Source organism: Anomaloglossus baeobatrachus, chromosome 5 (genome assembly GCF_048569485.1).
Source record: "Anomaloglossus baeobatrachus isolate aAnoBae1 chromosome 5, aAnoBae1.hap1, whole genome shotgun sequence".
In the NCBI taxonomy this organism is placed as follows: domain Eukaryota; kingdom Metazoa; phylum Chordata; class Amphibia; order Anura; family Aromobatidae; genus Anomaloglossus; species Anomaloglossus baeobatrachus.
The window spans coordinates 587,962,994-587,986,358 of record NC_134357.1 but is presented as its reverse complement, the minus strand read 5'-3'; the positions used below and the strand labels follow the sequence as shown (position 1 = coordinate 587,986,358).

Genomic DNA, 23,365 nt, shown 5'->3' with positions numbered 1-23,365 from the left:
GGATAATACAGAGCTTGGTAGCTCCAAAATAATATGAATCTGACCAGTTAAACGTCACTCAGATCAAAATAACTGTGAACCATGTTCACACCACAGGGTCCACACACTCAAGCCAGGAACACCCCTGTTACCACTACAGGGGTCCTTGGGTACTGTCCATGTGCGTAGGGGGCACACCCAGACCATAGGCGAAGCAGCCGCAGCACAGTTAACTGCACTGGGTTGCTACAACAGGACTGAAACGATAGGAGTGAAGCACGGAACCTGCCCCTAATGTGCCGAGCCACAAATCTTGGCGTGACAGGCACCGGCCGCCTACCTCTTCCAGAACTAGTGACTGTAGCCGCAATGAGGCTCTAAACACGAGTAGTGCATGTGAAGACTGCGCACCTCATTGCAGTCTCCACACCCTTTATTCACCTAGGGTCCACCCCAAACCCAAGGTGAGACACAATGGCACCACCAGGGGCCAATAGTGGAGGCCACATCATCAGTGACATCACCAGCAGCCTATCCGGAACCACCATGTCACTGATGACACAATGGCAGCACCACCCCAAACACCCTACTAGTCATCGTCTGATGACCAGTGATGGGGTGCCAGGTCATAGGGGCAGACCTCCGTGAGCCAGTCCGGAGTGGCCACATTAAATTATCAGGACACCTGACGCTGTCCAGCCGTTCAGGGCCTGCCACCTCATGGACATGCCCAGTGAAGTCCTTCCAAGACTTAGCCTCCAATTCACTAAGTACCTGAGCATCCTCAGTAGCCTGAACCACAGACTTTGTCTCAGAAATGAGACAATCAGCCTCACAGCACAGTAGGCACAACACAGAACTGGACACCGAATGAAGTCCAAGTACCTGAGCAAAGAGGCTTTTCACACTAAGGCCCATTTCACATGTCAGTGAAACACACTGACGTTCTTCACTGACGTGTAAAACACGCACATGTCCCTCCGTGATTCACGACACACGTGGGTTGTCCATGTGCAATCCGTGATTGCAAATGGACATTACACACCTGCGTTCGCTCCTGCTGTCCATGGTGCTGAACTCCTCGGCTCTGCAGCGTCCGCCCACGGCTCTCTGCAGCTACTTCCGGGTCGGCTGTGCCTGCTTTCATGAATATTCATGAGCCGGGCAGGAGCTGCAGAGAGCGGAGGCTGCACAGCGAATCGCTGGAAAGGTTAGTTGAAAATGTTTATTATTTAATATGTCAATGTTTTTCTGGTACGTGTTTCACGGATCACACACGGATCACACCATAGTGTGGTCCGTGGGTCATCAGTGATGCCAGAAAAAAACGGACTTGTCTCCGTGCAGAATCATGGACACGCGTGTACACTGCACGGAAACACGTTCAGTGAAAAATCACTGATGTGTGAGCAGACCCATTGATTATAATGTGTCTGCGTATGTCAGTGATTCTGGTACGTATAAAAAAAAAAAAAGCACATACGTACCAGAATCACTGACGTGTGAAGGGGGCCTAAGTGTGTGAGCATTCTCAATAGCCTGAACTGAGGACTTAGCCTCAGAAGTGGCACTATCAGGCTGAGCATGCTCAGCAGGCGAAACACTGGACTTAGGCTCTGGCTGGGGCAAATCGGCACACACATGCGCCCTAGCCGCTTCTCCACACTTGTACTGCATTTTTGAACTTTGCCTTGCTCCGAACTCACTGGTGTCCTTGAAGTGAAAATACGTACATGTTGGCTGGAAGGTATTAAAAAGTCGGACTTGATGTCAAAGTGTGATCTTGCATCTCATTGAGATACTATGACAAGAATATCAGTGGGCAGTTCTTGCATGAAACTTTTCCAATGTACCAGAATTGAAACAGTTCTGCAAATAAAAGGGTCTGAAATTCCTCCACAGTGATGTAAAAAGTTCATAGCAAGTTGTCGCAACGTTTTGGATTTGTAAAGGTCAAGTGTTGCACAGGCACTTATTTGTTTAAGGGGAGCAATTATTTTTTCACAAGGTTATGAATAGATCTCCATCTTCAATAACAGATACAATTTAAATTCTCAAATTTTGTAAAAATTGGGATTTTCCAGAATCACAATTTTTGAAATTCCAATTTGGCAATAACTGACATTTGCCTGCACCATAAGAGGGTCATCAAAATGTTAAAAGACAAAACAGTTAAGGCGACATTCACATGTCCGCAAAAAAGGTCCGTTTTTTTCACGGAGGCATCAGTGTGCCTTCCGGACCGCAAAAAATGGAAACAGCTAGAAAGATAAATAGATGGGTAGATATAGAGATGGATAGATAGATATAGAGACAGAGAGATAGAGGGATTGACGGATGGATGAATTAATAGAGGGATAGATAGGTAATATATGAGAAATACATATATAATGTCCCACCCCCTGCATATTCCAAGCTGGCACCCATTAGTGACTTTCATGTGGCACTAAAGGGTGCTTAGCCTTGTATTCAGCCAAAAAATAAATAAAAATAAATTTAAAAAAATGACGTGAGGTTCCCCCTATCTTTTGTAACCAGCTAGGGTAAAGCAGACGGCTGCAGCCTGCAAACCACAGCTGGCAGCTTCACCTTGGCTGGTAATCCAAAACAGAGGGCACCTCACGCTGTTATTTTAAATTAAATAAATAATTTAAAATAAAAAACGTGGGGTGCCCCCCAAATTGGATCACCAGCCAACGTAAAGCGGACAGCTGTGCTCTGGTATTCTCAGACTAGGGAGGTCCACCGTTATTGGACACTCCCCAGCCTAAAAATAGCAGGCTACAACCGCCTCAGAAGTGGCGCATCCATTAGATGTGCCAATCCTGGCTCTTCGCCCCAACTCATCCCGTTGCCCTAGTGCAGTGGCAAACGGGGTAATATATGGGGTTGATGCCTGATGTTTGTCACCTGGCATCAAGCCCTGGGGTTAGTAATGTCACGCGTCTATCAGATACCCGACATCACCAACCCAGTCAGTAATTAAAAAAAAATAGACAACAAAAAAAGTTTTATTTGAAAAAACACTCCACAAAACGTTCCCTCTTTCACCAATTTATTGAAAAGAACAATCAAATCCGGGTCCGGCGTAATCCAATAAGAGGGTCCCACGACGATCATACCATAGTCACTGTCCCAGTCAATGAAGAACAGAATGTTCCCCATTGGCTGGGAGAGTAGTGCAGTGACCTGAGCTAATATCAATAGGTCAGCCCAGGTCACTGCAGGGGATGACCAGCGCTGATGTCAGGAGGTTAGATGAGATCATTACCTGCTGTGACGATCTCCTGCACTCCTGAGGTCATATAATTTTTTTTTTATTTTTTTTACATATTAATATTATTTGGACGTTAATCAGTATTTGGATGAGGTAAAAGACTTGTTAGAAAGTATTCCATGATTTTTATGTTTCCCACTGCCTGTTTGCGGGATTTTTTACATTATGCACTGGGGTCTAATAACCCCGAGAGCATAATAAAAAACATTAAATTCACAGAGAATAACTTCTCCGCTAATCGAATTTCTCTGGAAAAAAGGCTTGCGAACAGGTGAAACCGAATTTTCAGAGCATAGCTGAACTATCTGGACGTGAATCAGTTTTGGGATGAGGTAAAAGACTTGTTAGAAAGTTTACTATAATTTTTGTTTCCCACTGCCTGTGTGATCTCCCTGCTCCCTGCTCCTTCTTCAATTTCCATGATTGACTGTGTCACAACACCACAGTGAGACTGCAGTCCATTTAGTTTGAGTAAGGGGGGCCTTACACGCTACGACATCGCTAATGCAAACTCGTTGGGGTCACGGAATTGGTGACGCACATCCGGCCGCATTAGCGATGCCGTTGCGTGTGACACCTATGAGCGATTTTGCATCGTTGCAAAAACGTACAAAATCGCTCATCGGTGACATGGGGGGGTCCATTCTCAAAAATCGTTACTGCAGCAGTAACGAGGTTGTTCCTCGTTCCTACGGCATGCACACAATCGCTCTGTGTGACGCCGCAGGAACGAGGAAGCTCTCCTTACCTGCCTCCCGGCTACAATGCGGAAGGAAGGAGGTGGGCGGGATGTTCGTCCCGCTCATCTCCGCCCCTCCGCTTCTATTGGGCGGCGATTCAGTGACGCAGCTGGGACGTCGCAGTGACGCTGAACGAACCGCCCCCTTAGAAAGGAGGCGGTTCGCCGGTCACAGCGATGTCGCCGGGCAGGTATGTGTGACATGTCTGGGCGATGTTGTGCGGCACGGGCAGCGATTTGCCCGTGTTGCACAACAGATGGGGGCGGGTACCCACGCTAGCGATATCGAGACCGATATCGCAGCGTGTAAACTAGCCTTAAGAGTAAGATGGATTTGAGCTGTTTCTTTTTCAGACTGGATAGTAAGTTCAGGTAAAGTGAATAAGTGGGTTATAAGTGGGGAATGTCACACTAGCGGCTGTGGACCCACAGCGCCACAATCGGGCTCACTGGAGTGGCATGGCTAAGTGCCTACCGGAGATAAAATTGTAGGATTGTCCAGCAAACAGGTCCAAAGATTAAAAGTAAAAGCATTTTTTCTTTATTTCATCGTAGATAAAATTCCATCATGTCAAGTACATAAAATATAGTCCACACATCCTTATTCTGTCCATGGAGACAGAATAAGGATGTGATATCCGAAACGCGTCCTCCTGCTCTATATTTTTTGTACTTTACATGATGGAATTTTATCTACGATGAAATAAAGAAAAAATGCTTTTACTTTTAATCTTTGGACCTGTTTGCTGGACAATCCTACAATTTTATCTCCTTATCTGCCTGGAGTTGGCTTTCTCCTTCTGGTCCGTGCACGGTCAAAAATTGCTGGTCTCCAATGAATTATAACAGGTGAGCTGGACTGTTCTTTGTTTTTGCTAAGTGCCTACCGGGTATTCATCAGAGCATCTGATGGTGAGGATGGACTGGACTGCTGGTAGACACCAAGTACCACTCCAGGACAGTCTCCAGTACTGCAGCAGCTGATGCAAATGGTCAGGGATGCAGGTACAGGAGGGCAGGCTGGACGGAGATGAATCAGCAAGCAGGAAACTGGAGACTGACCAGACGCAATCAGGTCTGGTAACAGAGAGGAACCGGAGTAACAGCCACAAGTAGGTTGTCAGAAAGCAGGCAACAGACTGGAGTTCTAGCAGAAACTGACACACCAGAAACCTAAATGATCAGGCACCTTCCTATAGGAGGATGTGTCTTAAATAACCAGTGCCTCTGAGCCATAGGCTGGGGAACACTTCAGAGTGCGTGTACTGCGCTTTTAAGAGACAGGGAGCACGGGTGCCCAAAAGACACTGTCAGGACACCTGTATTACGTGCTCAGGCACTGGAGCACAGAGACCGGAGAAGCAGCTTGGAAACGAGCAAGGTGGCCATAGCACCGAGTATGGTGGAGTCCCTGCCGGATTCAGGAAGTGGGACAGTGCAGGGACGCTGACATTACAGCCAGGGAAAACTGCAGAATTCTCTGATAAAACATGTTAAAAGGTACTTAATTTCATCTTTCTTATTGATTTATTGTCACGCACAAACTAGGAGATGTCTAGCACCTGGCAAAACACACAAAAAAACAAGGGGTACACCAGAGACACTTTAACAACGGTGGGCCCTGCTGCTCGGGAGGGGAGTGAGGGGACACCTACTGAACTCACCTCAAGCTGTTTCCTGAGCTCCCTATCGTCCCTATACTGGGTACTTCAACCCATTGCCGAGCAGGATACCTTATTTCTCAATTGTCCTGCAAACACCCTGGCTAGTGAGATGGCCAGCAAGAGACACTAGTCTCACCACTGCACTAATCAACAGGAAATGGAAGGAAAGACAGACAAGGGAATCGACAAAAGGATAAAGATCCAACTTCACGGCTGCAGTCAGACACCAGGACTGCAGCCTACACCGCTTCTGACTACAAGAGCTCCAGCTGCTCCTTCCACCTCTAGGCCTAGCTTCAGAATGAATTTATAATAACTGGTCCCCTCTATTGGGAGCTATGACTACTTATAGTGTGGGTGTGAAGCACCTGAGGAGGAGTAATCAGATAATTTTTATTAACCATTTGCAAAATTTTCCAGGTTTTCATATACAGAAACAAAACAAATAAGGCCCCCCTTTCCCTCACAACCCTTCACGTAAAGAGTCTAGAGACGTTGTGGTCTCTGGAAGCATAGTCCAGCTCCAGTCAATATAAGCAATCAGGTTCCAGAAATTTTTATTTTCCGATCCAGCTCCTCCATGATATCTTGATCAGGCAGTAATAAGTTACGCATACATATATGCATTAATGGTGATAATTGTGATAGTCTCTGTGCTTTGCATAGAATTATCGTCAAAATTATTGCTAAAGATCATGCTCCACTGACCATCCATAATACGGCCTATATCATCATTTGTTTTTGGTAAGTATTGGATTATGTATAAGTGAAGAAGCTTTATATGAATGACAGCTGATTTTTGGAGGTGTCAGTTCCAGCAACCCAATTTATAAAACATATTATCAAATTGGTAAAGTGTAGTTTTTGTTTGCATCTCAGAACTGCATGTTTTTAGAGAAGAGACTATATGGTAAGCCAACTCTTCTTAGAGCAGTTAAAAGCTTTTGATGACTCCTCCATTGTACTATTTGTTCGTAAACCTAAAGTTAAGAAAAACTACCTCGCTGTGTGAGTACTTTCATGTCTAAGAAGTTGAGATTTGTGCATAAAACATTTCAAACATATTGGACATGAAAATGGTTTCACCCCTGTGTGAGTTCTTTGATGTTTAGCAAGATCTGAATTCTGGCTAAAACATTTTCCACATTCCGAACATGAAAATGGCTTCACTCCTGTGTGAATCCTTTGATGTGTTACAAGACCCCACTTCTGCTTAAAACATTTTCCACATTCTGAACATGAAAATGGCTTCTCCCCAGTGTGAATATTTTGATGTGTTATAAGAGATGATTTTGCGGTAAACAGTTTCCCACATTCTGAACATGAATACGGCTTTTCTCCTGTGTGAATTCTTTGATGTCTAAAAAAATCCGACTTCTCATTAAAACTTTTCCCGCATTCTTCACAAGAAAATGGCTTTTCCCCTTTGTGAGTTTTCTTATGTTTAATAAGACTTGAATTCCGGTTAAAAAATTTTTTACATTCTGAACAGGAAAACGGTTTCACTCCGGTGTGAATAGTTTGATGTTTAACAAGTGATGATTTAGTGGTAAAAAGTTTCCCGCACTCTGAACATGAGTATGGTTTTGCTCCTGTGTGACTTCTCTTATGAATTACGAGACTCCATTTCTGCTTGAAACTTTTTCCACATTCTGAACATGAAAAGGGCTTTGCACCTGTGTGGATTCTCTGATGTCGAAGAAGATCTGATTTATCTCTGCAACATTTTTCACATTCTTGACAAAAAAATTGTTTTTCCCCTGTGTGAATACTCTTATGTTTAATAAATTTTGATTTCCAGTTAAAACATTTTCCACATTCTGAACATAAAAATGGCTTCCTCCCTGTCTGACCTCTTTGATTTAGGACTTTTTTAATAGTTGTTGATGAATCGGAAGATAGGACCTGTTGAAAATTATCATTTAATAGATCTTTGCAGTAAAGGTCCACAGCTGGAATCATAGCAAGTTCTTCACATGTATCTTTGATGATGCCACAATCATCTGCATTACAATCTAAAGAAATCCAATGTCCCTCTGAGCTCCAATATCCCTCTGAGCTCCTGATCTTATCTGTCAAGAATAATGAGGAATTGAATATTAACCACCCAATATTTCAACTATTTTATCATTCAATATTTTATTATCCATCATTTGCTATCATAAAACTAGTTCTCATGAGGGCTGCCTCAAGGAAAGTAAGACCAAGAATTACATCTGCTGCTGAGGATAAGTTCATTAGAGTTACCAGCCTGAGAATCTGCTAATTTACAGCACCTCAGATAACAGCCTTCATAAATGTTTCACAGATATCAAGTAGCAGACATCTCAACCTCAACTATCCAAAGGTGAATGCGTGAAGAAGGCCTTTACAGTCAATTTGCTGCAAAGAAGCCATAACTGAAGACCACAAAACTTGTGTGGGCAAGCGACATAAGGACTGGAAAGTACATCAATTGGTATCTGTATTATGGTCTGATGTGTTAAAATTAGAAATATTTGGTACTAACTGTCATGTCTTAGAAAAGTAAAGCAGATGGTTTTTACGTATGTGGTGTCCACCCTGAAGCATGGCGTGGGATGTGCGATGGTGTGGGAGCGCTTTGCTGTTGACCGGGTTTGTGATTTATTCTAAATTAAAAGCACATAACCCAACATGGCTATCACAGCTCTCTAATGATATGCCATCCCATCTAGTTTTCACTAAGTGGGACTATTATTTGTGTTGCAACTAGACAACGCACCATAACACATTTCGAGGCTATGTAAAGACTATGTGAACGATAAGGAGAAGGTCGGAGGCTGTGTCAGATGACTTGGCCTTCAAAATGACCAGACTTCCACACAATTGAGATGGTTCAGGGGGTAGTTGAATGCAGTGTGAAAAGCAAAGTGCTCAGTACCTCTGGAAACTTCAAGACTGTTAGAAAGCCAATCCAGGTGACAACCTGTTGAAGCTTCTTGAGAAATGTTAAGAGGGTGTAAACTTGTCACCAGAGAAAAAGGGTAGAACTTGCAGGTATGTAAGGTTTAAAAGGTTGGTTCACCCATAACATAATATTGATCTAGAAAATATAAAGTAAGAAACAATATTTCTCTCAAATACCTTATGTTGGCAATAGTGCCTATGAGAGGCGCTATTGCGGACCGCTGTTCCCCATGCCTGACCCCCGGGGATCCGGTGATGTCACGTCAAGTTCCTGTTAACCTGACATCACCATGGCCGGCCGCAATGTCCGTGAGTGATAGGCTGTGGGCGGTGTTTAACCGCTCAGCACAGCCCAGCATGTTAGCCCACCAGCTCCCTCCTCCCTCACAGCAGAACGCTGCAAGCAGGAGACACACTGGGCTGTGACGAACGGTGAAACACTGCCCACAGCTCAGTGAGTCAGGAAGACTGCGGCTGGCCGCGGTGATGTTAGGTTAACAGGAACTTGACATGACATCATCAGATCCCCGAGGTCACGGAGCCCGGGGGTCAGGACATGGGGAAAGGTGGTCCGCAATAGCACCTCTCACAGGCACTATTGCCAACATAAGGTACAGTATTTGAGAGAAACATTGTTTCTCAACATAATATCGATCTAGAAAATAAAAAAATATGGTTGAACCACCCCTTTCACACATATTCTGGTTTGTGTTTCTTTGCTCCTTGTTTCCATACGTTGTTTCCTTGTTTCACTTGAGGTTTTGCTGCCTTCAGTCTGAATCTATAATGTGCACATTCCGATAAGAACAAAAAAACATGTGGTGATGTCAAGATCATGTGATCGTAATGGGCGGAGCTCAGCAGATAAGTGATGCTGAAGGACTTGTGGTGTAATAAATTACAATGCGGGGGGCATGACTAAGATAAAAAAAAGAATCGTGCCTGAACTTGAGTGACAGTGACTGAACCAAGCAAAAGCGCCTCCCCATAACTGAAACTTAAGGTATGTACTACCTTCACCTAAGCACAGAAAGCCTTTCTTAAGATAAATATATGGAATTTTTTCAAACCACGTTAGTGATGCACATTACATCATTTAAATTAACATTGGGGACAGTTTAATATAAAAAAACGACAGGTTTTCTTTAAAATATAAAACCCACAAATGATTTGTCTTGTCCTTTTTTCAGTGTCATTTTTTAGATTGATATTTCACCAAGCTTTTATATATTTTTCTAAGATCAGAGTCTGTGACTTCTCTGCATTTAGTGGTCACTACTCACCTGGGGGGTCATATCTAGGAATCTCCTCATTCCACCACTCATCACCAGTCACATATGTCTCTGTAGTATTAATATGGGGCAGATCTTCCCCCTGAAACAAATATTGTAAAAGTCACAGACAGATGGAGAAGTCCCATCTATGATCAGCTCTAATCCTGCCATCTCCACCGCTCTCATTACACAAGTATAACACATATAATACTGGAGGATAAAACAAGACTGAGCACAAGACCTTCACAGCCGTCTACACAACATAGGGGGATTTCATGGCACCTTCTCTCCATCTACCTGATGATCCTGAGGAACATCGGGGTCTTCTTGTTTACAGTCCTGTGGGAGAAGAGGACGGGGACATCTCTCTGGTGTTGTCCTCTTACTGGATAGAACTGGAGGAGACACATCCTGAGGAACATCGGGATCTTCTTGTTTACAGTCCTGTGGGAGAAGAGGACGGGGACATCTCTCTGGTGTTGTCCTCTTACTGGATAGAACTGGAGGAGACACATACAGGGACTGAATTCATTCCTTACATACAGATAATTATAGGCCGTGTGTATTTAGTCCTGTCTATTACCTGGTGATGTGAGGGGCTGGGGAACCTCCATCATGACGTCCTTGTACCGATCCTTGTGTCCTTCTAAATACTCCCACTCCTCCATGGAGAAATAGACGGTGACGTCCTGACACCTTATAGGAACCTGACACATACAATGATACCGTCACCCCCGATCCCTTCATAGCGTTACTGTATAATGTCCCAGCATTCCCAGCAGTGTCACCTCTCCAGTCAGCAGCTCAATCATCTTGTAGGTGAGTTCTAGGATCTTCTGGTCATTGATGTCCTCATGTATCGGGAGGTGAGGTGGAGGCCCCGTGATTGGGCTCAGGGGTCTTCCCCATCCCTCAGACACAGGGGCCTGACAGCGATCACTAGAGGTCTTCTTCACTACTGTGTAATCCTGGTTATGGAGAGACACAGTAATAAATCTCACTCCAGACATTTCCAGAGTCCTCACCTCTCCAGTTCTGTCCATCTGTTATTCCCATAGATAAGAATGATGTAATGTGACGTTATCAGAATCTCTCACCTCTCCAGTAAGCCGGAAGAGGATCTCTAGGGTGAGGTGTAAGATCCTCTCCGCCATCTTGTCCCTGTCCCTTTCCATCCTTGATGGTTTAGATCAATATATTAGTATCTGATATTTTAGGAACCTGAATGGGATAAAGTTGAGTCAGTGTAAAAACATACAAAATACAATGTGAGAAATACAATTACTAGACGTGTGATGCTGAAGTAAAACAATAATGTGGTAGAGCACTACAAATCTAGGTCATACATCCTATCAAAAAATAAAAAAAAAAAAACAACAAAAAATAACAATTTTGGAACAATTTAATAATATAAAGAACTTAAACGTGCAGCACAACATTCTTTATTCAGTCAATAAAATATGGCAACGGTTAATTTGTATAAATCTCATCACATCATGGTGGGTTCTGGAAAGACGAGGTCTTATAACCCCAGCTTCTCTACATTTCAACGTGTTCATGAAAACCTTTTTTTCTCAGTTTCTGTAAACTATGGGTGCCTTATTCAGGTCAAACTTCCCTCAGTGCTTAGAACATGGATTTTACATTGGATCCCTGACAAAGCCGGAAGGGGAAACCACGTGGACCTTACCCTAAAGCTTAGGTCTAGTCAGAAAGTTATAATCCCCGCGTTATGTCAATACATGCGTTTTGGGGCCAACTAATGAGTTTTGTTCCACAGTTTGCCTTTATTATGTTGATGCAAAACAAACCCTGCATGGTTTTACCCTCCAGGCTGGTGCAGGTGCTCAAGTATCTGTCTGGTAGGACAAGAAAAAAAATGCCAGAATTGGTGATTGAATTTTGGACCTAACTGGGTCCTCACATGTTACAGCACAAGAGGCAAAAAATAGACTCTCTTAAACATACCAAAATGGTAGGTAACCCCTTCATGTAGTGTCGAGAAACAGTTGAAACCAGAAGTTTACACACACACACAATCTTAAAAGACACATCTGCAGGTTTTTCTCACGATCTGACTTGAAATCAGAATAAACCTTTCTCGTTTTAGGTCAATTAGGAACCAAAATTATTTATATTTGGAACAGGCACAAAGAACAAAGAACTTAGTTTTTGGAGACCTGTCCTGTGATCTGTCGAAACTAAAATTGAACTGTTTGGCCATAATGACCAGCGTTACGTTTTGAAGAAAAAGGAAGAAGCTTTGAAGTCTTCACAAAATAGATGGCATCATGAGGAAAACAGATTATATGGAAATACTGAATCAACATCTCAAAATATCAGCCAGGAACGTAAAGCTTGGGCAGAAATGGGTCTTCCAAATGGACAATGACCCGAAGCTACTGCCAAACTGGTTACAAAAGGGCTTAAGGATGACAAAGTCAAAGTTTTGGAGTGGCCATCAAAAAACCCTGATCTCAATCTTATTGAAAATTTAGTTGAAAAGGCCGGTGTGAGCAAGGCGACCTACAAACATGCCTAAACTACATCCGATCTGTCAGGAGGAATTGGCCCAAATTTCTACCAGCTATTGTGAGAAGCTTGTGGAAGGAGATCCAAAATGTTTCACCCAAGTCATACAGTGTAAGGGCAATGGCACCAAATACTAATGAAATGGAGGGAAATACGAAATGACTTACCGGTAATGTGTTTTTTTCTGAACCCATGACAACACCACAAGAGAGGGGGATCTGCCCTTCAAGGACAGAAAGCCTACAGGATCAAAAGGGGCGGCACCAAACCCCGCATCAGTTAGTTACAGAGCATGAAAGGACCTCTGGTAAAAGGAACATTGCTATAACACAAAACCACCACCAACATATAGCCATGTGAAGAGAAGTGAAGAACCAAAGTACTACTAACACATCCATGTACAGGGAGGGTGTTACGATTGCTGCGAGCACTGGAGACTATGTCCAGATTTCTTGCTACTGCACATGTGCGAGCGCTGGAGACTAAGTCCAGATTTCTTGCTACTGCACATGTGCGAGCGCTGGAGACTAAGTCCAGATTTCTTGCTACTGCACATGTGCGAGCGCCGGAGACTAAGTCCAATCTTGGAGCCATTGCACATGTGCGGGTGACATCATCGCTGACACGAGGTCACATGTCTCTGACACCTTCTATGCCGATTGGTCGCTGGTCATGTGCTTGTGACGTCTTGCTCGGTGATAGGCCAGCATGACGTCACTCCTGTCGTTCTGGCAGCGGATTGGCTCTGGTGTCCTCCATCTTGGATGAGGCACAGAGTCTATATAAGACCCTGACACACGCCGCATGGTGCTCAGTCCTCTTGGTTCATGCATATGAGTAGACGCTCTGTGCGCGTTCCTCTAGGCATTCCTCTGTCTATGCTAGGTGAGCGCTACCGGCAGGGTAGCGTTCTTATACCTTACAGCTTCGGCTGCTGTCCGTATCCTTACCTCTTAGGGGAGCGGACATAGGCAGGTGCCTGAGGCACATGGTCTGGCTGGGCCTTGTGATTCTACTCGTAGGTGGACGTTGCCGCTAGGGTAACGTTCCTTATACTGCGTCTGGCAGTTGTTCGTATCCTCGCACACTAGGGGAGCGAACAGAGGTAGGAGCTTTGTGCGGCTTACGCTGCTGTTCGTCTCTTTTGCACCACTAGAAGAGCGGACCTAGGCAGGTGCCATATCTAGTGGTTCGTGTCCTCGCACACTAGTGGAGCGAACGCAGGTAGGAGCTTTGTGCGGCTTAGGCTGCTGTTCGTCTCTTTTGCACCACTAGAAGAGCGGACCTAGGTAGGTGCCATTTCGCACACATTGCCTTTGTCTCTGTGATTATTAACAGAGATCATTCCACACACCCTCCAAGTAAGGGAGGAATTGCTTTACTTACTTATTATATCCTTCTGTGAGTTAACAGAGGTATTGCACTCTGCCATAGTCTGCAGCAAAGTCTTTGCACGGTGGACCCTGACTGTCTGATACTCCTTTCGGTTATTATCAGACAGCCCCCCGTAACATTAGGACTGAGCCAAGGGTCTGGCAGTTATGGCAGAATATCAGCAGTTACACCGTTACATACAAGTACTTGAGTCACGGCTCAAGAGTATAGAGGATAAACCTCAGACCATGGTGACATCTGCACATGATCCTCGACTTGCTCTGCCAAACAGATATTCTGGCGATGCCAGATCATGTCGTGGTTTCATTAGTCAGTGTCAGATACACCTTGAGGTCAACTCTTCTCGCTTCTCTACGGAGAGGTCCAGAGTAGGCTTTATCATCTCCTTACTTCAGGACAAAGCCTTAGAATGGGCGACTCCCCTATGGGAGCGCTCTGATGTGGTTACTCTGAGACATCAAGACTTTCTTGATGCTCTTAAGACGGTATTCATGGGTCCGCAGGTTACCCATGATGCGGCCCTGAGACTGTTAGATCTATCTCAGGGTTCGTTATCCACTAGTTCTTATGCCATTGCTTTTAGAACTCTGGTGGCAGAACTAGATTGGCCAGAGAAGGTGTTGATTCCTATCTTCTGGAGAGGGTTGGCAGGCTATGTCAAGGATGCCCTTGCTACTCGTGAGGTCCCTGCTTCTCTGGAGGACTTGATCACAGTAGCAACGAGGATCGATGTACGCCATAAGGAACGTAGACTCGAGGTCTCTTCCTCACGCCCTAAGCATCGGGCTATTCCAGTTGTTGAGGGTCCACTACCATCTTCCTCAGCATCTGAAACATCTCCCACTCCTATGGAGTTAGGTCATACGTTCTCCAGACTACGCAAGTCTGGTCCTTCTATATGTTACGTATGTCGTCAGGCTGGGCACTATGCCAACAAGTGTCCTAGTCGTCAGGGAAACTCCCTGGCCTAGTAACCATTAGAGGGGGGTTACTAGAGACGTCTTCTGCACCCTCTAAGTGTTGTATCCCAGGTCAGCTCTCGTTATCTGAGAATACATGGCCTATTATGGCTTTTGTGGATTCCGGAGCTGACGAGATTTTTGTGTCCTCAGGATTTGTAAAGGGACACAATATTCCCTCTATCATGTTAGAGGCGCCTATTCCTGTCCGTGTTGTTAATGGAACTATGTTGTCTGACTCCATTACATTGAGGACAGTTCCCTTGCGCCTTTCCCTGTCTCAGGGTCACATAGAGGAGATTTCTTTTCTTGTTTTGCCTGAGGGTATAGACGACATCCTTCTGGGTCTTCCATGGCTTCGGACTCATGCTCCTCACATTGACTGGGAGTCTGACAGCATTATTAGTTGGGGTTCGAAATGTCAGTCCCGATGTCTTCCCTTACCACCTAAGGTCGTTGCGGTTGCATCAACTGATCTCTCTCCCATACCTACACCCTATTTGGATTTCGCTGACGTGTTCTCCAAACAGGGTGCTGAGGTTCTTCCACCCCATAGGCCGTATGACTGTGCCATAGACCTTATCCCAGGTTCGGTTCCACCTAAAGGCAGGGTTTACCCCCTGTCGATACCTGAGTCGGAGGCCATGTCGACCTATATAAGAGAGAGCTTAGAGAAGGGGTTCATTCGTAAGTCTGTCTCTCCCGCGGGAGCTGGGTTTTTCTTTGTTCGGAAGAAAGAGGGTGATTTGCGTCCCTGCATAGATTACAGGGGTCTCAACGCAATCACAATAAAGAACAAATACCCATTACCTTTAATTTCTGAGCTCTTTGACAGACTGAGAGGAGCTCAAGTTTTTACGAAGTTGGATCTGCGGGGTGCATATAACTTGGTACGAATTCGAAAGGGTGACGAATGGAAGACCGCTTTTAACACCCGAGACGGTCACTATGAATACCTCGTCATGCCTTTTGGGTTATGTAATGCACCCGCAGTATTTCAGGACTTCGTAAACGATGTGTTCAGGGATTTACTGTTATCCTCAGTAGTGGTGTATCTGGACGACATCCTGATTTTTTCTCCTGATCTGGAGACTCATCGTCAGGATGTCGTTCGTGTCCTTTCCCGTTTAAGGGAGCACTCATTGTTTGCTAAACTCGAGAAATGTGTATTCGAGCAGTCCTCATTGCCTTTTTTGGGTTACATTATCTCACAAGAGGGTCTGGCTATGGATCCTGCGAAGCTCTCTGCTGTCCTGCAATGGTCCAAACCTCATTCCTTGAAGGCGGTGCAACGCTTCTTAGGATTCATAAATTATTACAGGCAGTTCATACCCCATTTTTCTACTTTGGTGGCCCCTTTGGTGGCCTTGACTAAGAAAGGTGCTAATCCCAAAGCCTGGTCTACTGAGACATCTCAGGCTTTTGAGGCAGTAAAAAGACACTTTTCAACTGCTCCCGTTCTTCAAAGACCCGATGAGAATAAGCCCTTCCTCTTAGAGGTTGATGCCTCTTCAGTGGGTGCTGGTACGGTCTTGTATCAAAAGAACGGTGCAGGTAGAAAAAGGCCGTGTTTCTTCTTTGCTAAAACCTTTTCACCGGCAGAGAGAAACTATACCATTGGGGATAGGGAACTGCTCGCCTTAAGATTAGCCTTGGAGGAGTGGCGTCACTTGCTGGAAGGAGCGAAACATCCTTTCCAGGTCTATACAGACCATAAGAATCTGACGTACTTACAAACCACTCAGCGTCTGAATCCTCGCCAAGCCCGCTGGTCCTTGTTTTTCTCCCGCTTTCACTTCTCCATCAACTATCTGTCTGGGAGTAAGAATAACAAGGCAGACGCCCTGTCTCGCTCTATGCTTTCTACCCAGGAAGAGATTGACGAACCTCGTCTTATCCTTCCCTCCAGGGTTTTTCATACGCTCTCCCCTGTGACGTTAGACCAAATCCCACCGGGCAAGACCTTTGTTCCGCCTGATCGGCAGAATGATATACTGTCATGGGCCCACACCTCAAAGGTGGGTGGGCATTTTGGTATTAGGCGGACACGAGAGTTACTGGAGAGGTGGTATTGGTGGCCACACTTAGCCAGCCACGTCAAGAGATATGTCGGTTCCTGCTACTCGTGTGCTCGCAACCGTCCATTACGGCAGAGACCGGCTGGGCTCTTGCATCCTTTACCAGTGCCAGATAGACCATGGGAGGTGGTAGGCATGGACTTTGTGGGTGATCTTCCATGTTCACAGGGACATGGATTTGTGTGGGTCATTACGGACCATTTCTCCCAGATGGTTCATCTCGTACCGTTATCGAGAATCCCATCTTCCAGGGTACTAGCCAAACTATTCCTCAAGCATGTCTTTAGGCTTCACGGGATGCCAGATCGTATCATTTGTGATAGAGGCCCGCAATTTACTTCCCGTTTCTGGCGAGATCTTTGTAGCCTTCTGCAAATTGAGTTGAATCTCTCTTCGGCATACCATCCGGAGACTAATGGTTTGGTTGAACGTACCAATCAATCTATGATTATATACCTTCGACACTTTGTTGCTGAGAACCACGATAACTGGTCCTCCCTCCTACCCTGGGCAGAATTTGCCCTTAACAATTCGCTGGCTGAGGCCACTGGGCAGACACCGTTCGTACTCAATAATGGGCAACACCCTAGGGTACCGGTACTGTTTCCCGCTGCTGCACCTCCTCCTCTTGTGGCCGACTGGGCAACTAATGCCAGAGAGGTTTGGGATCGGACTCAAGAGTCGATCCAAGCAGCTAAGGACCGTATGAAGACGGTGTCCGATCGGTTTCGTCGCCCGGCTCCTGTCTTTTCTCCAGGGGACTTTGTGTGGCTCTCTGCAAAACACGTGAGACTTAGAGTGAGCTCTGTCAAATTTGCTCCTCGCTTCCTGGGTCCTTATGAGGTTCTTCGACAGGTAAATCCTGTAGTCTATCAATTGAAGTTACCTGTCCATCTTAGGATTCATGACAAATTCCATGTCTCACTGCTAAAGCCGGCTATTTTACCTCACGCTCGTGAAGTGCACTCTCCTGCCTCTGATTCCTCTCGCTCTAGCTATGAGGTACGAGCCATAGTTGGTTCTAAGATGGTTAGAGGGCGCAGGTTCTTCTTGATAGATTGGGAGGGCTATGGCCCGGAACATCGCTCTTGGGAGCCTGAGGAGGCTGTCCATGCTCCCGACTTAGTTGCCGATTACCTGCGTCGCCGGGAGGGGGGTCCTTGAGGGGGAGGTACTGTTACGATTGCTGCGAGCACTGGAGACTATGTCCAGATTTCTTGCTACTGCACATGTGCGAGCGCTGGAGACTAAGTCCAGATTTCTTGCTACTGCACATGTGCGAGCGCTGGAGACTAAGTCCAGATTTCTTGCTACTGCACATGTGCGAGCGCTGGAGACTAAGTCCAGATTTCTTGCTACTGCACATGTGCGAGCGCCGGAGACTAAGTCCAATCTTGGAGCCATTGCACATGTGCGGGTGACATCATCGCTGACACGAGGTCACATGTCTCTGACACCTTCTATGCCGATTGGTCGCTGGTCATGTGCTTGTGACGTCTTGCTCGGTGATAGGCCAGCATGACGTCACTCCTGTCGTTCTGGCAGCGGATTGGCTCTGGTGTCCTCCATCTTGGATGAGGCACAGAGTCTATATAAGACCCTGACACACGCCGCATGGTGCTCAGTCCTCTTGGTTCATGCATATGAGTAGACGCTCTGTGCGCGTTCCTCTAGGCATTCCTCTGTCTATGCTAGGTGAGCGCTACCGGCAGGGTAGCGTTCTTATACCTTACAGCTTCGGCTGCTGTCCGTATCCTTACCTCTTAGGGGAGCGGACATAGGCAGGTGCCTGAGGCACATGGTCTGGCTGGGCCTTGTGATTCTACTCGTAGGTGGACGTTGCCGCTAGGGTAACGTTCCTTATACTGCGTCTGGCAGTTGTTCGTATCCTCGCACACTAGGGGAGCGAACAGAGGTAGGAGCTTTGTGCGGCTTACGCTGCTGTTCGTCTCTTTTGCACCACTAGAAGAGCGGACCTAGGCAGGTGCCATATCTAGTGGTTCGTGTCCTCGCACACTAGTGGAGCGAACGCAGGTAGGAGCTTTGTGCGGCTTAGGCTGCTGTTCGTCTCTTTTGCACCACTAGAAGAGCGGACCTAGGTAGGTGCCATTTCGCACACATTGCCTTTGTCTCTGTGATTATTAACAGAGATCATTCCACACACCCTCCAAGTAAGGGAGGAATTGCTTTACTTACTTATTATATCCTTCTGTGAGTTAACAGAGGTATTGCACTCTGCCATAGTCTGCAGCAAAGTCTTTGCACGGTGGACCCTGACTGTCTGATACTCCTTTCGGTTATTATCAGACAGCCCCCCGTAACAGAGGGAATGTAAGGGTGCTATCATGGGTTGAGAAAAAAATATGTAATTACTTACCGGTAATGTGTTTTTCTGAACCCATGACGGCACCACAAGAGAATTACATAGAAAGGTAGAACCTAGGGAGGGACCACAGCTTGCAGAAGCCTTCTCCCAAGGTGAGGCCAGTAAATGATAATTCCAATCTATAGTGCTTACAGAAAGTGGAAGGTGAAGACCACGTGGTTACTGTACAGATCTGCTCGATGGTGACTTCCGAACTTTCGGCCCAGGAAGATGCCATTGCTCTAGTGAAGTGAGCTTTCAGAACTGCAGGCACCTCCCTACAACTGGCTGAGTAGGCGATAGAAATGGCTTTTATGATCGACCTAGCTAAAGTAGATCTAGACGCTTAGAGCCCTTTCCTATAACCCTGAAAAACACAAACAGACTTTTCCCTTCTCCAGGCACTCTTGACTGTGAGATATTCTATAAGGAAACGTCTAACATCCAGGCAATGACACCCTTCCTCTTCCTGATCTTTCGGTTTACTATAAAGGATGGAAGAACAATCTCTTGAGACTTATGAAAGTTAGAAACTACTTTCGAGAAGTAAGCCGGGTCAAGTCCCAGGACCACTGTATTCTCAAGAACCTGAGTAAATGGAGGAACTAAAGATAGGGTTTGGATGTCACTATCCCTACATGCTGATGTTAAGGCTTTTGGAAAAAATTACTTCCGAGAATAGATTCTTAAGAGATATCGACTCTAAAGGGTTTAAACTGGGCTTCATCAAGGCTGACAGGAGGAGGATAAGAGCCCATAGTGGAAAGGACAGACCGCACTTAGGTCTAGCTCTATAGCATGCCCTAGTGAATCGGGAATCCAGTGCTCTCCCGCTAGGTCACAATTATACAAGGCGGCTAGGGCCGACACCTGAACCTTTAGCAAGGTAATTTACAGACTCCATTCTGACCCCTTCTAGAGGAACTCCAAGATTACCGAAATTGGCGCTGGGTCATCTGGATTTGCCCCTGTGGATGACAAGAATTCCATCCAAGTTCTGCTGTAGATTTTAGTCATAATTGGCTTCTTGCATTGTATAAAAGAGTAGTGATCAGACCAGGGGAGAAACCTCCATTACTTAGAAGTGACCTTTCAAAAACCACGCTGTTAGATGCAGCCTGCCTGTCATGGGGTGAAGAGCTGGACGCTGAGTGAGTAGGTCTGGTAGTTCCTGCAGAACTGATGGCCTGGACATCGACCTTTTGCTTAGCCAAGAGAACCAAGGTCTATTCGGCCAGAACTGCTGCCCTGTCCTCTTGTATTTTCTTCAGAACTGCTGGAATGAGGGCTATGGGAGGGAAGGCGTAAGCAAGGCTGAAGTTCCATTTGATCAGCAGGGCGTCCACCGCATGAGGTCGATCCCTTGGATTTAGAGAACAGAATGTGAACTTTCCTGTTTTTGTGGGTTGCAAAATAGATCTAATCTCTGGGACACCCCACTATTCTGGTATTTGAATGAAAATGAACTGACTTAAGGCCCATTCTACCTGCCTCAAATTGCTGCAGCTGAGAAAATCTGCCGTACAGTTCTCTTTCCCTTGTATATGAGCTGCTGATACGGATTTTAAATATTGCTCTGCAAGATCTAACTCTGCTCACTATTTCCATCAGTGATCAGGACAGAGAACCCCCCGGTTACACAGATATGCTACCGTCGCTTGATTGTCAGACAGGACTTTTACATGATGACCAGTTAGGGAGGTTAGGAACTGAACCACTGATTTCTCTACTACAAGCAATTCCCTGGTGTTTGAGGAAATATGAGTTTCTCTTCCAGATCACACTCCCTGGACTAAACCACCTTGAAAGTGGGCCCCCTAACCTTGCAAACTTGCTTCGGTGGTAAGCACCTTTGATACTTGGGTCATCCAAGGCACGCCTCTTTGTAAATCTTCTGGATTTAGCTACCAATGCAGGAAATCCACTGTGTTGGGCTGGAGAGTAACGTACTCGTCCAGATGACCTCCGAGAATTGCCTGATTCTCCAGGAGGTCTAACTGAAGGACTCTGGTATGTGCCTGGGCCCAAAGAACCGCAGAGACTGTGGATGTAAGGGAGCCCATGAGGGACATAGCTCTTCAGAGAGACAATCTTGGGACTTTTGTTGCCTGTTCCATTTGCACCCGGAGATTCTCTAGTTTGGATTCCCTAAGTCAACATTCTTGAGCTTCTGAATCTAAAAGCCCTCCTGCAGACGTTCGGCACAATGTCGGGCAAACCTGCTGATAACCAGGAAGTTGTCTAGATACGGGATGATGAGAACTTCCTTTTTCCTTAGTTGAGCTGTCATTTCCAATATTCTTGTGAAGACTCTCGGTGCCACCGCCAGACCAATGGAAGGGCTGAATACTGGATATGTCTGATCTACCCTTCCATATACAAGGCTACTCTGAGGAATTTCTGAAATGTGATGCTTATCAGGACATAATACACATCCTTCAGATCTACTACTGCCATGTGACAACCTGGAAATAAATGTTTCACAATCGATCTCATTGACTCCATTTGAAGCTCTCTATAAGTATTGATGTTTCTCAAGTTTATAATTGTGCAAATCTTTGGAACGGAAGTATGAGGCCAGATTTCAAAAGGGTTAGGGTCCATCGGTTTGAAGATATCATCTCCCAGAATGGAAGGAAATGAGAAGGTCTCCCCCCCACCCCCGACCCGTGTGGACAAGTCACTGGAGGGACCTTCTACTATATTTAAAGGGTCTCTTAAACATAAATCCTTTCCCTTATTTCCTTTGATCAGACTAACAACTTTGATCGCCAAGTTCTTCAGCCTAAACTTCTTTTCCGAAAGGTCTTCTTAAAAGGGAAAAAAATAATGTGTTCGGAAGCCCTTTTTTCTTATCGCCTGCTTTTCCTAAAATATCATCCAGGACTGGGCTGAACAGATATTCCCCTTGCCATTTGATATCCCCCGGTCAGCAGTTCCGGCAGAGGGTCCTTCAGGCTGCGCTAGACAAGGCAGCTGACTTAGCTGACAGCCTGGTTGAGTCTGCAGATGCGTCTGCAAGTAACGCCGCTGCCCCATTGTAATAAAGGGAGATGATGATACAATAATCTCTCCTTCTTTAAGCTGATCCCTAAATTGGTCAAGGGGCCAGGGGCCTTGTTGTGCAGGTAACTGCAATGGCTGGTCTTAGAGCCCCAGGTCAAGGTTCCCTGGCATTCTTAAGGAAGTGGTCAGCTCTTTTGTGTAAAGGGTCCATTAAAGTCCCCATATCCTCAAAGGGCAGAGAAAAATTTCTCGATGCCTTGGCGATAGCGACATCCAGCTTGGGGGCCCTGTCCCAGAAGGAACAGGCTACTTCCTCAAAGGGGTATTTACTTTTAAATGCTACAGGGATGTAACCTTTTTTGTCCTGCCTCTTCCATTCTCTTGCAGTGAGGGACTGCAACTTATCAATTATTGGAAAGGCGCATCGTTTTCTCTGTTCCAGGCCACTAAACATACGATCCTGAACATTTTTTTTTTTTTGGGTGGGTGGGGTAATTTTCTCTTCAGGAATGTCCATAGTGGATCTGACCGCTTTCCCGAGCTTCCCCATGTTCTCAACGGGAGGCATTGATGACCCCCTGAGTTGCTGTGACCTGGAGGGGGAAACGGATTCAGAAGATTTGCCCTCCCTTTTGGACCTGTATGATTCCTCATAGGCAAGTCTGCATTTCATAAAGGGTACTTTACACGCTGCGATATCGGTACCGATATCGCTAGCGAGCGTACCCGCCCCCGTTGGTTGTGCGACACGGGCAAATCGCTGCCCGTGGCGCACAACACCCCTCACACAGACTTACCTTCCCTGCAACGTTGCTCTGGCCGGCAAACCGCCTCCTTTCTAAGGGGGCGGTTCATGGAGCATCACAGCGACGTCACACGGCAGCCGTCCAATAGCAGAGGAGAGGCGGAGATGAACGGCCGGAACATGCCGCCCACCTCCTACCTTCCTCATTGCCGGTGGACGCAGGTAAGGAGATGTTCGTCGTTCCTGCGGTGTCACACACAGCGATGTGTGCTGCTGCAGGAACGACGAACAACATCGTACCTGCAGCAGTAACGATATTAAGGAAATGAACGACGTATCAATGAGCAACGATTTTTCACGTTTTTGCACTCGTTGATCGTCGCTCATTGGTGTCACATGCTGCGATGTCGCTAGCGTTGCCGGA

The 23,365-nt window shown here is 46.0% G+C and overlaps 1 protein-coding gene across 1 annotated transcript in view; it reads right to left on the bottom strand.

Annotated features, from left to right (window-relative positions):
* Window positions 1-23,365, bottom strand: part of LOC142313164 (uncharacterized) — a 190,579-nt gene that overhangs the window by 72,371 nt on the left and 94,843 nt on the right. Inside the window, exons 6-10 of the mRNA XM_075352152.1 lie at window positions 10,445-10,562; window positions 10,159-10,361; window positions 9,871-9,961; window positions 6,660-7,731; window positions 4,883-5,072 (exon numbers count right to left, since the gene is read on the bottom strand). Coding sequence (XP_075208267.1) covers window positions 4,883-5,072; window positions 6,660-7,731; window positions 9,871-9,961; window positions 10,159-10,361; window positions 10,445-10,562 — 1,674 coding nt within the window. The remainder of the gene's footprint in view (window positions 1-4,882; window positions 5,073-6,659; window positions 7,732-9,870; window positions 9,962-10,158; window positions 10,362-10,444; window positions 10,563-23,365) is intronic.